Genomic DNA, 17,988 nt, shown 5'->3' on the forward strand with positions numbered 1-17,988 from the left:
ATGGAATTTCGGTCTAAAGATTTTCTTAAAGCCTGTGGAGCCGTCGTGGTCGAGTTCAACGGTGTTGTTCCCAGCACATGCTCTTTTAACAAAGGTGCCATAAATTCACCGCTCACCCACACCCACCCTCACAGGAAGGAGTCGGGGGGGAAAGGGTCAAAAAGTACTCCCACAGATGCCTGGGCTCCCAGGATAAGGTGGGAGCTCTGGACCGGAGTGTGGGGGCAGCATATGTAAGAGCAGTGGGGGGTGTGGGGAGCAAAGACCTGAAATGGAAGCTAGCGATCCCCCAACGTTTTTTGATCTCCCCCATACTTGGTGGGGGTTGGGGGTCGGTGGTGGAGGGGTGGGGGGGGGGCGGGTGGTGGTGAGGGGGAAGAGGAGGGGTCGGGAAGCATTCTGTGACAGCAGAACATCTGACAATGCATTCACCACCGCCCTTTCCCAGGGATTTAAATCAAACTAAAGCCACACTCCCTTTTTGGAGCTAACCTGCCGAGAGGCGGCGGGGGGTGGGGGGGAAGAGAGAGGGGGAGGGGGAGAGGAAAGAGAATGGCTCATTACTATATTCAAGCGTTCCAGGATACAGATGCGAGTGTTGGCGGGGGGAGGAAGGGGATATAGATCGTTTCCAACATGATCCTCTCTCCGACTGTGTGCGCGTGTGTGGGGGGAAGAAGAGTGTAGGGTTGGTCGGCTCTGGATTGGAACTGGTGTGTGTGTGTGTGTGAAGGGATTAAACAACATCTCACTTGATTGTCCGCGATTTAAGGTTGATGGCCGTTTCAGATCAGTTTCCACAAACGCTGCCCTTATAATACAATAAATGTCTTTTGAAACAAAAAGATATGTGTGTGCTGTACATATATAATATATATTATTGCTTCTGACTCAAAAGCTCGCTGATCCCCAGCAGACGTGTTCGGAGCTGTAGGTAATTGAGTGGCAGGGAAGGGAGAGGGGGGCGTTGGGGGTGAATAGCAATGACAGTTGGCGGGTGGCAATGACAAGTCCTTGATTACCAGCGCTCGCTCACCCCCCCGTCCCGTTTCCCCACCGGAATTCACGGTGGGGCCAGCTCGTATTTGAACACCACACTGAAGATCTTGCCCCCCAGCCGGTCGGCCAGCCAGGCGTTCTTGATAACCGCCAGCTTCAGACTCTCGCATCGTAGTGCAGCGTAATAGTTTGTGTGGATCGCTCGGCCCATCCCTTCAATCACCACCAGGTCAGTCTTCCTCTCCCGCACCACAGTGGCCAGGCCTTTGTCCAGTCGACTGCAGGAAAAAAGGGGAGAGAGTGTGTGTGTGTGTGTGGCGGGGGTGGGGGTGGGGGGGGGGAGAGGGAGAGAGAGAGAGAGAGAGAGTGACAAAAGGTTAGAGTTGGCTTGGCTTTTGCTCCAAACTTGGGGTAGGGCACAAGCAAAAGTCGCGAAAGGAACAGTTAACAAACCTTAAATCTAGACAAGGGGAACTGGAGCCACTTTGAACCAGTAATAGTTTATCCTGGTTTAATGCTGTCCTGAAAGAACAAAACAGAGAGTGAGTGATGTTAACACTTGGATCCTCGTACCATCATCACTTGGTCACTCACTCCACGACTGTTTGTGGGACACTGCTGTGCTCGATTGGCTGCTGCGTTTCGCCCACAATCCATCCACTCTGCAATACTTTCGGTGCAGCGCTTTGAGACGTCTCAACAATGTGATAAGGCGTTATATCAAATGTAAGTATTATTATTATTACTATCCTTAGCAATATCAGACAAACTCATATCTCCTAGGATTGAACGATGCGGGGATGGCGATGGTCAAGGTGCAGTAAATATGCTTGCGTGACCGAAAAGATTTCCTCTGCTCTGGATACCTGATCACTGTGTCCATGGCCGCTATCCTCTCTGTAACAATCGCCAACTCACTGCAGGTGACGTCATTCAATGCCGGTCCCGAGTTACTGGCTAAGATGATCTGCAATGAGGAGGCAGCGACGTTAGATAACATGGGGCAGCGAGTCCATCCACTGACGGCCGACACTGCAGCAATCAGCGCAGCGGAGTAATGGCAGCTTTGGTCAGAGCTTTGGACCAACCGCTTACTGTAACGAGGCTGCAGCTGTGACAGACAGGCAACGCAGTGTTACCCACCTCCCACCCCTCCCTACACCACAGGGAGTTAGCCACCCCACGTAGAGAGGCCAGGAAAGCAACCTTGTAATTCTCATTAAGGAGTTGAACTCCGAAACTCGATGTGAATGCCTCGTCAGTCCGCTTTACAGCATATTCAGGATGGAATAAAGAGGTGGCGGTGGCTTTACCTGAGTGAAAAACTGCAACTCTGGACTCTACACACTGTCACTACACCTTATATTTTGCACTGTATCCCGTGACGATCTTTTGAGACACCCTCCTGACAGGACAGGATCGGGAAAGAGCAGGGGGAATGGGATTGGAGTAGTGGGGTGGAGGGGGCCTTGCAGGGAACAGTGAGCAGCAGCATGGACTCAATGGACCAAATGCAATGGCTGCGTTTGCTAAAACCACGGCTGACCTGATCATTATCACACAACCGAGAGGAGCCGCATGCGATACCTTACCTCTGTGCCTCTCGAGAGCAGCTCCCTGACAAATGGGAAAACTCCAAGAATTAGGTCTATTCCACTATTATCTACGAAAAATAAGGCACATTTGTGAGGAGGACCCTGCAAGAGAAAGCCAGCAGGGTTTGGTATTTGATCACAGAATGGTTCGGGAGTCTGCTTTCAACGTGCTGCTAATCCCCAGCGCCGCGAAGAAACTCGGTGATACCGGGGAGTGGGCGCAAACTCTCTCCTCCCCGAAAACCGGATTGGGGTGGGAGTTCAGAGTGGGAGTAAAGGGAGCCCCCAACATGCAGCTATCTGACAAGCAACCGCAGGCAGAATATTGGCAACAGAACACGGTCGGTGTCAGCGAGAGGAAGATAGAGAATGCGAGGGAGAGAATTTATAGTCAGATGTTTTACGATTCTGCGGCGCTATTGGAAAACAGAAGGGAGTTTCTCTTCACCCACCCCCCAGAACCCGTGTGGTGTCCTGGCCGACAATCCCCCAGTATAGGATATTGTCCGTTGACCTCACGGTTGTTTGTGGGGCCTCGCTGTGTGCAAATTGGCTGTTGCATTCTCCTACAGTGACTACATGCCATCTCAATTGACTGTGAGGCGCTTTATGAGATATTTTCGTGTTAATAGGCACTGCATACAAGAATGTATTATTTTGGGCGATGATGTGGTTTGAATGCATTTTAGATTATAGTCTCGCATCACAGTCCCAGACACTTAAGCACGTTTCTCCCCTATTCCCCCCCACCCACCCCACCCTCCCGTTCGCCCCGCCCAAAGACGTCACCCCAATACAGGGTCAGGGAATGGGAAGCCAAGGTTTTCTCCACGACTCCTACCTTAAGTCGTTCTAACCAATCATCATAGGCGTCCACCAGCCACGGGCGAGCTGAGAAACACAAGAACAAAATTCTCCATTAGACACTGTACTTCATCGGATCGAGTTACTTCAGGGTGGTGGGGTGGGGGCTAACCCGCCACATCTCTTACCAGATTGCTTAACAAGAAATGTGTGATTATTGAAATTCTGGAAAACCTAAGGTGTTGTTTTGCAAGGTTCAACACTCATAAAGACATTTCTCGATAAGAACAATCGCATGCAAGTTGTTGCCTCAAGGCTCTCCTCTTCACCTGTGCCTTCAGTCACCCTCCTACAACTACCCTCCCCGCCCTCCACCCTTCCTGATCCCAACCACCAGCTCGGGTGGAGCTGGCTGTCCAGCGCCTTGGGACGTCTTCCTGAAGAAAGACGCGATACAAATGGAATTTGTTGTTTTTGCCAAAACAGCCTCGGATACTTGTGCAAGGGGAACTTTGGTGCTCCGACATCACAGGCGTTGTTTCAAACGTAACCATGCTCTCTCTCTCTCTCTTTCTCGTGTCCCCTCCCACCGCCTGCACCAGAGGTTAAGATTCTCAAACCGTGGTCTCACAGCCCCTCACCTTGTAACTGTTTCTTCGCTTCTTCGAAACCAAACGCTGGATCTGTTTCGAGAACGCTGAAAGAAAGAAAGAAACGGTGTCACATTCAGCAGCAAAGGAAACAACAAAGCCATTCTCTGACCCTCTCCAAACATTGCTAAAGGTTCACGTGACTTAATATATTCGCCCAAACAAATCAAACGCCCCCTCCATTCCGCCCCCACCCCCCCCAAGCCCCACCTCCCTCCCTAAGACCAATAGCTCTTCATTGTGATCGTAAAACTCTGAAAAGAGAAGGGAGTCAGGGGAGCCCGGGAAAACATTTTTTTACACAAAAAGTTGGTGAGAATATGGAATGGAGTGTCTCAGAGAGCCACAGAACCAACTGAGGCAAGAGAGAGAGAGAGACGCAAGGGTATCGTGGGATTCGGAGATAAAAGCTAAGCAACGGCTGAGCTGAGTGACCTCCTCCTTTGTTTTAAATGCGGCAGACTCCTGCTCGAGTCTCTCAAGCGAACTCACTCTGACACAGCTTTGGCTCCCCAGTCGAAGACGTTGCCAGCTAAGAGACCCTTCACCAACGCAAACTGCCGCTGCTCCATGTTCAGCGACTCCAAGGCCTGCACCACCTTCTGAAAGTGCTTCAAAGCCACGTCATTCTCCCTCTGTTTCACCTGCGGGACACAAGAGCAAAGTCGTCACGTCTCTGCCACAAAAGCCTCCCCCTTACCTCCCAGCGAGCAGGTTAAACTTCCCGACAGTCGTTCCTCCAGCACGCTTGTGCCATAAAGTTGGGAGGAAAAGTATCACTGGGTCTCAGTCTGGACCGGTAGATTGTGGGTCGGAGCCCACTTTGGGGGAGCGACTTGCAGTCTGGGGTGAAACTCCAGCAGAAGTGCAAGATTTATTTGTTAGGTGCAGTGCAAACAGTAGCGCTTCCAGGGATTTCACCACAACCTCTACACACGCCGACCGCACATTCGGCCATACTTTCCATTAATTTTTATTCGGGATATTAAAGAGCGAACGAAGCCTGCCTTTGAGTAAGGATCGGGAAAGTTGAATTCGTTCAGGCAGTGCTCCCTCGTGTCCAACAAGCTCCGCACTGTCAAAGATCCGTATGCGCTGAAAGACAGGGGCAAGGTATTAGCGAAGAGCCAGCACGAACAGACACCATGGGCTGACTGGCCTTTCTCTGTGGTTCTACGTACACAATAACACACAGAAACAGGACGTTCAGCCTGCTTACAGTTCTCACAAGCCCCTATAGCAGAAACATTGCTGAACTTTGGAAAGTGCGAGTTACACAGAGTCACAGCGCGGAAATAGGCCATTCGGCTCATCGAGTCTGCACTGGGGTTTTCTCCACGAGCCACTCAGTCAAATCCCATTCTCCTTCTCGCTCGTCTCACGCCCTGTAGAATTCATCCCATTTCAATCATCTAATTCCCTTATTGCCAAGTCCCAAGGAGGAGGTGGTGGGGCTTGAAACCTCAGACACGCTTAGTGCTACCAACTGAGCCAGGCTGCCTTCACTTGACACTAACGGACAGTGCAGGGCTCCCCAGAGCCTCACTTCAGCATCAGCCTACACTGCACCTGCTCCTGCCCACTCGCCCCGACCAATGCTTACAATGGCTGGTGTCTCAGTGTCTGAAGCTTGTGCCTGTATTTCTGACGGAATTTCTCTGCTCGTTCCGCGGCATCCAACGCCAATGGCTGACTCGCCACCGCTCTCTTCACTACCTGTGAAGCACCGAAAAGCAGAGAAAACAAAAGCCAGAGTTTCAAAACGGAAGGTTTAGCATAGAACCCCGTTGGAATACAGGTAAGGAAAGAGCTTTAAAAATTTGGCAAAGCTCATTACATATTTGTATTCCTCATGTCATTTACCATCAGTCAAGAACCGATATCACTGTATAATGAATGACAGTCTCAACATGCAACAGATATTGCACAACAGACAGATTCTTTGACTTCCACCTGAACAGGTAGAGGGTTGTGATCAGAACACTTCCCCTCTTTGCTGATGCCACAGGTTGACTTCAGAAGAACTCTCTTTGTACCTTCGCCCCCAAACAAAGAGAAGTTCAAAGGCTGGGGCTCTACACTTGTTCGGCTTTTGATAAAGAGGACAGTATGTACTGTACATTCCCTCCAGTGCAAAGAGATTTAAAAACCTTACACCATCCAAAGCATCTTCAAAGCAGGACAGCCAGTACTCCCTCGCCATGGCATCTTCAGTCAGGTCAACGGTGTCAGGGACATAGGACGAGGCATCGAGGAGGAGGGGTAGGTTCACCAGCTGTCTCTCCAGTCGGTCCATCTCCAACATGTCAAACTGCCAATCAATGAATGAATGAATCAATCAATGAATCAATCAATCACTGGCTGCACATCGCATTATCTCTCTTGCACATGAGCCTATGAGGGCATCGCATTGCATTGCATCAGAGACACCACATCCCCACCATCCCCAAACGTGAAAAAACACAAACACACAAATCAAAGCGAGTGTAAGAAAGCTCACGCGAGGCTGACAAGACGGCACTTGGGAAAACCTGGTGACAGCAGCACATTCTCACCCGGCAAAGGCTGGCTGGAACCCGCCTCCCTTCACTCCTGCGCGGGGCATAGAGAGCTAGATGGACGTGAAATAGGGACACGGGGACCCCTCCCACATGATCTTGGGGTCGATAGATTTTTGGTAGGTCACGGTAATGGGATATGGGGCACAGTGTCCATCACTGGCTAACACACAGGCACTCGGCAGAACGGGAAAATCACAGGTCAGTGAGGGTGAGGAAAACAAAGAGGAGAAAGTTCAAGAGCGTCACTTACTGAAAACTGTCGGGAGGACGGTGAACGAAAGAGACCAGAAAGGAATGAAAGATGCATGTTAGAATATAAACGTGCAAAGGTGGACGACGGAAATAAAAAACAAAACAAAATGAGCTACAGGAAATGGGCTGTGGTCTGAACTCTTTGAGAACTGAAATGCTTTGTTTTTCCTTTCCCCAGGGTATGTGAGAGAGAGAGAAAGAGAGAGGCGAGGAGGATGGGGGAAAGGGTTTATCCCCTCCACCTCAAGGCTGCATAGCAGCCAGATCTTGTCTTGTTAAGAACATAACAATTGCTAGACAAAAGAAAACCAAGGTCCATCCAGTTCGCCTTCCACCATCCTGGTAGTCACACGTACATGTCATGTTCCAATCTACATACTGTATTATTTCTTAATATGAATCTATGTAATTTTCTTTTGAAAGAATCAACAAGAATTGTTCTTAATTAAGCCTTTTGTTGAGGGCTTCTCTATTAACCAAACTCAACCACGGGGACAAAAGAAAGTTTTAAAGCAACGCTCGGCTTTCCAGCGAACTCCAGGGTAGAGGCGGATTGGAGATGGCTGGTCTTTTCCACCCACCCACTCAACAAAACAAGGGTTTTTGAGGTAAATGTTGGTGGGGGGCGAGGTGGGGTGGATTCCAGTGATCAATGAGTTAGTAACTAGTGAGAGATCGATTACAGATCGTCACTGAAAAACAAAAGTGAATTGGGCAATGATTTGAACAAAATATGTAAAAAGGAGGGGGGCAAACAGAGTAAAACATGAGAAGTTCTCTGCACTTTGACCCTCCGGATGGCAACACCATGGGCTCTGTCGTTTACAGATACACAACACGGGGGATTCTCGGAGACACGTACCGTCCCACTGCGTGCCCGCTGCATCGGATGTACCTCAGGAGATGTGCTCATCAGCCCTGAGCTGCCAGCGTAGTTCTCGCCCCAGCTGTACTGGTTGGGATCTATAGAGAGAAGACAACGTGAGCGAACGATGATGGCGGGGGATTCTATAAATCTACCGCCCGGCGGGGGTGAAGACTTTGGAACATCACCAACAACAATTACTCACTGTCCTCTTCCGCTCCCTTCAGGAATGTCCCGATCGCCCCGAGGTAGCCTTCGTGCCTGAGAAAGAGCGCCTGGACCTCGCCCTGGCGACAATGAGATTAACCTGTCAACAAGCTGATTACCTGCAAGTATATTACAGCATTTTCCCTGCAAGGAAAAAGGAGGAAAGGAGTTCTGAGGTCCCTAACCCACGCAGGCCCAGCCCTGTCAACCATGCCTTTGGTCACCCTCCTACCTTTACACTCCCTGCCTTCCACCCCTTCTGATCCCAACTACCAGCTCGGGTGCAGATCACTGACTGTCCAGCACCTCGGGACATCCTCCTGACGTGAAAGGTACTGAGTAAATGTAATGTGCCGTTGTCGTTTTTGTTCTTGCATACCTTACCTTTGTGAAGTAGTTGATGCTGTATGTGATGGTGTGCATGGTGAGGGGGTGTCCTCGAATGAAAAAGCCGCCAAAGTAGACTCTGCTCAGGTTGTGGAGCTTGGCGTACAGGCAGGCCAGCTGGCCGATGTCATTGCTGATCATGTGAAGCAAACTCTTTGCCATGTCCTCCTTGGTGAACTCTGGAGCAAAGAAACAGCAGTATCAGCACAGGCCTTGTCCTACAGTGCCACCTCATGGCGAAAAGTCCTTGATAGTTCAGTGTTACCGTCAAGTATAGTGACTGTTTATACGAACTGTACTACGATGTCCCACTAAGCAGCTATGCCATGAACAACCAACTTATAATAATAATCCTTGCACTTGATATAGCGCTTTTCACGTCTTCTCAACGCGCTTCACAGAATAGACCGTAAAGTGAACTGACCGTATATTTGTGTGCGAAACGTGGCAGCCAATTGCGCACAGCAGTGTCCCACAAACAGTCATGGATTGAAAATGACCAATTTGTTTTGGAGGGATTATTATTAGGCTCTGTGTGGAGTAAGGAAACTTGCCCAAAGTTTCACCCTGTCTGGAATTGAACCCAGGTGTCTCGCTTGCAAGGCGAGTGCTCTAACCACTGAGCTACAGGACTCCACAAATATCTGGAGGACTGTCGGCCAGGGCACTGGGAGAAACTCCCTCCTCTGTGCTACCAAGTGTTACTGGATCATTAAAGTCTGCCTGAAGAATGCAGACAGGCCCATGGCTTTTATTGTCTCATCTGAAGGACACAACCTCTGACAATGCACCGCTCTCCCCTCTGCCCATCAACCTGTGCAGTGACAGGCTGTGAGCTCCAAGTCCTTGACGTGGAACTTTTTAAGAACTGCACAATATTAGCTTCCAAATGAAGACTGGAATTGGAAGATTTTTTACCCAATTCTGCACAACCTTGAAATTTTAAGACAGATGAAAGACAAGTGAAAGAGGTTGCGAAAGAGGACTGTGAGATGGACCGTGTGGCGTTTCAGGTCCCTGGAGCAGGAACACCCACCTTTATCCGTCGTTGCAGATTTTCCAAAACTACTCGCTATAAGATCGCCCGTCAAACCCAAGGATTCGTAGGAGCCCCCGTAAATGTCACGGACCAGCATGTCTACGTTCGTGTGCTGCCCTTTCGAAGCGAGCTGCAGTAACTCGTCAAAGCGCTGCGGGAGCAAACAGTTGAGATGAACCATTGTAAAGTGTATTGGCAAAGGGAAGGGTGTCCTGGCTGTCAATCCCCTTGGATAAAATCGCTCATCCACTCCGTAGTTGTTTTAAGAAGCTTCACAATTCTGCACTATCTTACATTTGAAGACAAAATAGTCTCACTGGCCTTTTACCTTGAGATGTCTTAAAACACTTCACAGGATTTTACTGTGAAGTGCAGTGATTGTGTATTTTGTGGATGCGGCAGCATAGAGTGAAGTGAAGGACTAATTTTATCAAAGGGGATTGTTGGCCAGAACACTGGGAGAGAAAGAAAAAAAAACAAGAGTAGGTGGAACTTCGGGACTATAACGTTTGAATGAGGGACATGAACGGCTATGGGGGAAATGGGATAAAAGATCTGCCACAGCGGTGTCGACGGCCTGAATGGATGAAGCCCTCCACGTTCCGACGCAGCAAACTTCTGCATTGAGGAAAGTGACAAAGGACAAGGGGAGGAAAAAATCACCTTTGTTTTTGTCAGCAAGGCTCCGAGACCCCAGAAGGTCCCGCCACCTATCGAGCTGCCTCCTATTCGTTCAAATTGGTCCTCGGATTCCACCTGTAGAAATCAAAGGACGGGCGTGAAAATGGGTGTGAGTGGGTAAACAGCCCCCCCAACCCACACACACAACCTATCCACCACACACATGCATTCTATATTTCACCCCCACCACCACGCGCACACACTACCCTCCCCCACCATATTCATTCTATATTCCACCCGCCCACCACCACACACACAACAGATGAGTTTATTCATTCTACAGTCCATCCAGCCCCCCCCACCCCATTTCAATAGGATTTCACTTACAAACTATCAGAAGTAGCTAAAACCACACAGCTTAGTGTGACGTACCCGGACTATAGATACTCCGGACCCAATGTTTACCAGTAAGTACGGGAAGATATCAGGGTGTGTTGTCTGAAAGCGGAATTCGGGGTCTGCGTGCTTCACGTACACAAAGGCTTCGTGAGGGATGTTTCGCAACACAAAGTTGCAGCCTTTGATTAAGCAGGTCATTTCATCCTCCTTATCCACTCTGCAAACAAAAATGAGGAGCGGAATTGTCAGCTATACTAAAGAGGGTCGAATACCAACGCAACAGCACATCGCAAGGTCAGGGCAGCCAAACACAGCAGCCTGGCTCAGAGTCGCACTCTTGCTACTGGATCAGAAGGTCATGGGTTTAAGCTCCCTCATTAGGACTTTGAGCTCACAGTCCAGGGTCCTTGTTGTGATCAAATTGCTGCTGCATTTGCCAGCAAATCTGTCACTACTACACTTGACAACAAGTTATCTGAGAAGCGCTTTGAGACATATCAATGTTACAGGTGCTCTACGTATAAATACAGTTTAACTGATTTTGCATTTGAAATTTAAAAATCCATTAAAAAAGGAAACGTCACTGACCCAACGCAATTAACACAAACCTGGGACCAGGAGATCACTTTAATCCTTTGTCAGCCTGTGATTTAACTAAGTATAGAAAGGGTAAGAGGATTACACAAGCACTGAATCGGATTATTCCTAGCTGGGGCTAGAGGTCTCTACATATTGTTCCCTTCGGAGGGGACAACAAAGTAAAAAGCAGCAGACGCTGAAAATCTAAATCATAAACAGGAGTTGGGCTGCGATTTTACAGCAAATAATCTTCGACTATATATTATATTATAATATTATATTATATATATTCGAGGGGTTAACAATCAGGGACATCCCCGAGCTAAGGGGAGAACTTCACAAAAATAATAATAATCTTGCATTTGATATAGCACCTTATCGCATAGTTGAGACGTATTAAATCACTTCACTGATTATTGTAAAGTGGACTGACTGTTTATTCTATGTTGTATAATATATATTTTATATTGTATAATGCATCAGTCATGGCTGCCGCGCCTAACCATGCCTTTAGTCAACACCCTTAAACACTCTACTTCTCCTCACTGCTCACATCGTCTCTGCAAAGCAGTTCACGACATTCATCCTTCACGAAAGGTGCCACATCCGTGCAAACTTGTTATCTCGTTATCTCACATTTGCACTCTCTGGAGACTGACTTGTCAATCAGCGGAAATAACCTATTACTATTTACCCTCTGCCAGGTCGCTCAATATCCTTCTCAGCTTCAGTGCAGGGAAAAAGTGCTCCTTAGGTCATCTCACAAATAATCCTTGCATTTGATGCAGTACTGTTCAGGTGGGGAGGACATCTCAAACCGCTTCACCTATCTGATTTGCTTACCCACCACTCCACCACCCACCACCTCCGCTCGGCCGGCTCCAGCTTCGTGATCATCCCTCACCCCGTCCGTTCCACCATCGGCGGCCATGCTTTCAGCCACTATGCCCCGAAGCTCTGCAATTCCCTCCCTCAATCCCCCGCTTTGCCACCTCCCGCCCCACTTTCAAATCCGGCCTAAAGATCTTCCTTTTTGATCGTGCTTATGGTCACCTCGCCCCTCCCTCTCCCCCTGGCCCGGGGTCAGACTCCACCACTGTCAAGTGCTCCGTGAGACTATCTCATGTGAAGGGCGCTATATAAATGCAAGTTGTTGTTGATCACAGGATTCACTGTAAGTTAACAATCCACACTTACTTCAATCCCAGTTTTTTCTCTATCAGGCTCTTGAATTTGTGTGCGCCGCCCCCCGTGGCTTTGATGACTTTGGTTTCAGTATTGACCAGGTGAGCTTTGATGAAATCCAGGCATGTTTCGATGTAAGCATTCTCGAACTTGACAAAGTGAAGCCTGGCGGTAATCTCTTCCTGCACGGAGATCTCGTACAAAGGTTCATCATCCGGACCCTTACAAACCAGGAGCAAAGGGTCAGTCTATGAGGCACAAAGAGATTCCCGTCTCACATCACTAATTCATAATCATAATAAAAGATAATCAAAAATTTTGATCACTCAGTCCAGGATTGTTTATGGGACATTGCTGTGCGCAATTGGCTACCGCGTCTCTTCCACAAAATATACAGTCAACTCACTTTGCAGCATATTCTGTGAAGTGCTTTGAGACATGTCAGCGACATGATAAAGCGCTATATCAAATGTAAGGATTATTATTATTATTATCTCCAAAAACTGACGTCAATCCCTGCCACTTGGGGGAGGGGAGGAAGAGGCGCAGAGCAAACGTGCTCCCACTATCATGAATGCAAAAGGGACCCATGTACAACTTGTTCACCAATGTTCCTGCTCTACCAGTCTAGTCAGGACTGGAAAGGTGCCAATAGATAAACATTTAGCCACTCAGTGGACAGCACAATGGAAAGGTGGTGAAGGGTGGAAAGAGAATGGGAGTTGTCTTTGGGCACAGATCGTGTCGCGGAGAGGTTGTGTGGCCTTTGGGCAAACGGAAGGATTCTTTTCCTCCTCTCCTGGAAAGACTGTCCCAAACATAACTGGAAAAAACCTTGAGAAGGCCCATTCCTCAGAGAACATGCCATCAGACCTGTCTCTGTGCGCTCACTTACTCTGCCATAATGATCGAAAGATCGCACTTTGGCTACCTTGTGCTGCACAGTGGAGTAATACGCCAGCTTTGTCAAGGAGCCGCCTGTTGGTAAAAGACATTCTGCTAGTGGGAAGGTTTACACGTCTCAAACAACGAAAACACAAGCATGGGATAACTCGTAGCAGACCAGTACACAGTACGTCAGGCACACAGCACTCACTCTCTAACTCTTTAGTTTCCCAACCCAGCAACCTGACGAAAGGTTATTGACTGGAGACGTTAACTCATTTTCCTCCCTCCATAGATGCTACCTGACCTACTGCTTGTTCCGAGCTACTTCTATTTTTAACCAGGGTCAACTGTTCCCTCTCTTTACATCCACCCACCCAGCTCCAGATGTGAAGGGAGATAAAACATTAACTGGACGGTATCCAACATTCCTTTGTTTTTTCAGTCCCAGAAAGTGCAAAAAAACACGTCAGGTTCTGATTTCAAGGTCACTAATCCAGACACTGGGAGTACACAGTCTGATTAAACACAATTAACAGCAGCTTCATGTTCAGCGCACAGCTCACCACAAATTGAGAAAATTTGCAGTACTGTATACTGCAGAGTTTTCTGCTTTGGTCAGCCGGGTGTCGCTATAAGAGTATCCAAACCTACTTAGAGGAGGCATACATATTTGGATCCCTGTCTGGTTTAGTTGTGGGAGTTTAAAGGAGCCCGAAGATGTTGAACTAATACTGCTCCTTGCATTTGCAATGTATGGTAAATGTTAAAAAAAAAAGTACTCCCACGTGAATCATCGTGTACAACACAAGCCGCCTGCGCAGAACACAACAATAACATTGTGTACAGCTGGGTTTACTGCACTGCTCCCACAGAACAATTCAGAGGCTGCTTAAGATGCTTCTAAATCGTTTCCCTCAACCGGTTCATCTCCCTGCGCCCTTTTTGCGGGCGAAGACACGTATTCCGATCCCCCGTTGGGCGACGACGACAAGCCTCGCATCCGGCACAGCACCCGATCAGGTCACCGAAACCCCTCGTAACGCCGCGCGGAACGCATTGCAAAGTGAACCGACTGTACCTTCCTGGGGGGGGGGGGCGAATGGCAGCGGCCAAATGCCGCACAGCAGTGCCCCCCACGAGCTGTCGTGGACTCGTTAGCCACTAATGGATGAAATGACTTGACCATCGATGCTAATGACGCGGCTCTCATCTTAAATGTAAAGGGACTCCCTGCTTCGAGGATTCCCTCCACCCGCCCCGGACGGCGCCCAATTCCCTTCGTCATCCCAATTCAGGTCACCCTCTCACCCTCCCTGGTCCCCCCCGATCCCAGGTCCGCCCAAGGCCTGAGCGCTCAGCGACGCTTCGCCTGAGTTTATTCCCACAAAATGCACAGTCACAGCCCATTCCCTTTGCGCGGTGTATCGGCGCCCAGAGAAGCGCTTTGAGACGTCCCGACGGCGTGGTGATGAGGCGCCGCGTGTGCGGGACGCGAGGACCGCGCGATGGGTTTACTCTCCGGAATCGGAAAGGGGTCATCTGTGCGGTGCTGTGCGGTGCGGTGCGGTGCGGTGCCGCCACAGCTGAGGCCGTTGGGGGCTCTTTAAACCCTGTGGCTTCAGTTGGGCTGTTGATACGCCTGGAAGGGCCAACAGGGCGCGGGGGGGGCGGGGCCGGACCGCGGTGCTCGCTGGGAGTTGTAGTCCTGCTCCTCCCTTAAAGCCGCCAACTGCCGGCTCCGAGAACTACAGCTCCCGGGGGGGGGGGGGGAAGAGCCTGAGCGCCGCGCATGCGTACGGCGGCCCTTCTCGCCAGGCCGAACACTCGCTCGGGGACACGAACGGCCCTGAAGCTGTCACTCGCTCCCTCCCTCCCTCCCTCCCTCACACGCCCTCGCTCGTCCCTCTCACCTATGTCAATGGCGAAGCTCTTGGCGTTCTCCAGGTTACGGAAAATCTCGTCGGGCGGCAGGGTGATGCTTTTGTCCAAACCGTCGCGGGCCGAGCGGGACGTGCGGACGCCGCCGCCTCCGGGCGCCTTCGTGCAATCGGCCGCCATTGCCGACCCTCCGCCCACTTTGCCCTCTCTCTCTCTCTCTCTCCCCCCACCACCCACCCTCCGCAAGGCTGACGTCAGCGCGCACGCACGCACGCAGGGGTGGCGAGGCAGGGTGGTGACGTCGGCACGCACAGCGCGTCATCCAGTTCCTTGACGTCATTACATCATTGACATCATTACCCCAATGTCCTCCACAGGGGCTGAGCTTCACACAGGGTGGGGTCCTCCTGGGGGTGGGGCTATATATAATAATAATAATAATATAATAATAATAATAATCCTTGCATTTGATATAGCGCTTTTCACGTCGGGAGGACGTCCCGAAGCGCTTCACGGAACACACTGTAAAGTGAAGTGACTGTATATTTGTGGGCGAACGCGGCGGCCAATTGCGCACAGCAATGTCCCACAAACAGTCAGAGATTGAAAATGACCCATTTATTATTGTTTTTGTTTTCTGGAGGGATTATGGAGTAAGGAAACTTGGCCAAGGTTTGGCCCTGACCTGCCGGGGATTGAACTCGGGTCTCTCGCTTGCAGAGCGAGCGCTCTAACCACTGAGCTCCGGGACTCCACGATGAGAGTTTCCTTGTGCTGTTTAGATATTTCTGTCAGAGACGAAGCAGTCTTTCCTCAGGTTTAAGCTCCTGTTAAATTGCTGGAAAAGGCAGAGAGTTTCTCCCAGTGTCCTGACCAACAAATGCCCCAGATAAACTGATCAACCCCTTCATGGGATGTCGCTGTGCGCAAAAGTGTGGAGACATTCAAAAATTATAAGCGCAATATCTAATGTTAAGTACATCAAACGCGAATGTATCATATTGTCCAGAAAAATCTTATCCTATCCTTTCCAGCAGATAAAACTCAAACAACAGGAAAGAGACTGGTTGAGGATGAAGTCAGGCTGCCTTTGTCAGGTCAGAAAAGCCATGCCATAAAGCCAGCTCTGCCTCTTCAGCCGCTCCTTTCAACTCCTGCCCCAATGCTATGTGATGTTAATGCGTCTCATTGGCCTCTCTCTCAGCTATTCATCCTGCGCCGACCTTTTCTTCCCCAAATCAAACTCGAGTGACTTAAACAAGCTTCAGAGAAGTCTATAGAGGAGGCTGTTTGGTTTGCTTCCTTTCAAAGGGCTGACGCGTGCCGAATGCCTTGCCTCCAACTCCCAATCCCTTCCCATCTCTCTCCCATCAGGGCTTTCCCAAAACGGACACTCCAGGGTTTCCCATCTTCTCCTGCCCGCAGTCTGGGCTTTGTGTGTGTGTGTGTGTCGGGGCTGGAGAGCCTTTCGCTCTCCGTGCCCATCTGATGGGAGGCTCAGCGAGGTGAGGGCATTTCGCCCCCATTCTCTCTGTGCTGCGAGATACCAACCTGACTGAAGACTCCTGTCACCCCCGGGTCACAGGATGACTGGAGCCCCCATTCCCCCACCCCACTCCCCGCGCTCGACTGTCCGGCCTCAACTCTACAAAACTCTCCCTTTATTATAGCCAGTGAGGGCCAGAGAGAGAGAGAGCGAGAGAGAATATTTGCTCTCAAAATACAGTCAATCCACTTTACAGTATATTGTAACTTTGAAACGTCTCAATGACGTGATAAGGCACTATATCAAATGCAAGGATTATTATTATAAATTAAGAGAAAGAAAGAGCGCGAGGACGGGGGTCACTTTATATATCAGTTGTTTGAAGTGTTGAACTGTGCGCGGAGGTTGATGGAGGGGTTGATATGAACTGATCAGAGGATCGGATGCTTTTTCAATCTGATGTTGACAACTGCAGCTCATTGCCCTCCCTGTAGCTCCTCTTTCAAATACTGACCGTCAATTATATCAGCTCCGAAACTCCATTCAGTTTTAGCCTTTGCCAACCCATTGTGTGTCTTAAACTACAACAAGTTGCTGGATTGTGGGCAAACTCTTACATTCAGTTTTCATTCGAAAGCCTTTAAGTTTTACCCAAGTTTTTTTTATATATATATATTAATAAAGTAGTTTGCAAGTTAGTTGATTTTGCACAATTCTGCGCAAGCTTAATTGTAAGACTGACGTTGAGCTTTCAGCGAGTTAAGCAGTGAGATATAGAAATAAACAATGGGTTTTTCAGAGTAAAGTAAAACTCTAAATTATCCGGAACCAATTTTCAAGCGGTCATTTCTAGGTTCGTATTGTTTGGGGTTTTTTTTTCATCGGAGGAATAATGAATGGAGGAGAAATGTTAAGGAAGGGGAGGCGTGAAGCGAGAGAGAGAGAGAGAGAGAGCATGAGAACGAGTCTCTTCACGGGTGTGGGAAATACGGAGCATTACTAATAACCGTAACCGAGAGATTTCAACCCGTTTCTTTCCCTCCTCAAAGCCATCTGGTCTTTTCTTCCCTCGCTCCCCCATCTCTCGCTCATTCTTGACAAGACAGTGTCTGAAATTGATTTGTTGCCAGAACAGAGGTCCAAAGGTGACACAAGCATTTCCATTGACTGTTGCCAGGAAGCTGTTGGGCCCCTGATAACGATACAGTAAAAATCTTTATATCTTTGCAGGAGTCCTGCAGCGTAGTGGTTAGAGCACTCACCTCACACGCAAGGGTTCGTTTCCCGACTCGGGTGAAACTTGAGGCAAGGTTCCTTACTCCACACGCCTCTGTTTACGTAGCAGTAAGTAGGAACCCGGTTGTTGGACGATTGGTGAATTGCTTTCTGGGGGCAATAGTTCCTTCAAAGATTTTTAAAAAAAATAATAATTTGGACACTCAATCCACAAATAATTGCAGGACACTGCTGTGCACAATTGGCTGCTGTGTTTCGCCCAAAAAATACGCAATCAACCCACTATATTCTATGAAGCGCTTTGAGACATGTCAACAACGTAATAAGGTTGCAAATGCAAGGTTGATTACTATTCTC

The 17,988-nt window shown here is 49.2% G+C and overlaps 1 protein-coding gene across 7 annotated transcripts; it reads right to left on the minus strand.

Moving 5' to 3' along the window:
• Nucleotides 1–367: 367 nt before the first annotated feature.
• On the minus strand, nucleotides 368–15,148 carry pank4 (pantothenate kinase 4 (inactive)). 7 transcript variants are annotated; one of them, XM_042343700.1, is made up of 20 exons: nucleotides 14,942–15,148; nucleotides 13,075–13,121; nucleotides 12,156–12,364; nucleotides 10,413–10,596; nucleotides 10,023–10,115; nucleotides 9,357–9,510; nucleotides 8,318–8,499; nucleotides 7,932–8,013; nucleotides 7,724–7,824; nucleotides 6,860–6,865; nucleotides 6,204–6,359; nucleotides 5,652–5,764; nucleotides 5,056–5,143; nucleotides 4,541–4,692; nucleotides 4,040–4,095; nucleotides 3,436–3,485; nucleotides 2,592–2,696; nucleotides 1,866–1,966; nucleotides 1,453–1,521; nucleotides 368–1,277 (listed from the first exon to the last, which is right to left on the minus strand). In XM_042343700.1, the coding sequence occupies exons 1-20, from the start codon at nucleotides 15,087–15,089 to the stop codon at nucleotides 1,064–1,066; spliced, it is 2,310 nt and encodes a 769-aa protein (XP_042199634.1). In that variant the 5' UTR covers nucleotides 15,090–15,148; the 3' UTR covers nucleotides 368–1,063. The 7 variants fall into 7 exon arrangements, with proteins under 7 accessions (XP_042199634.1, XP_042199633.1, XP_007900304.2 ...); XM_042343699.1 differs by having other exon boundaries at nucleotides 12,156–12,391; XM_007902113.2 differs by having other exon boundaries at nucleotides 13,039–13,121.
• Between the last annotated feature and the right edge of the window lie 2,840 nt (nucleotides 15,149–17,988).

Source organism: Callorhinchus milii, unplaced genomic scaffold (genome assembly GCF_018977255.1).
Source record: "Callorhinchus milii isolate IMCB2004 unplaced genomic scaffold, IMCB_Cmil_1.0 Scaffold24, whole genome shotgun sequence".
Classification (NCBI taxonomy): Eukaryota; Metazoa; Chordata; class Chondrichthyes; order Chimaeriformes; family Callorhinchidae; genus Callorhinchus; species Callorhinchus milii.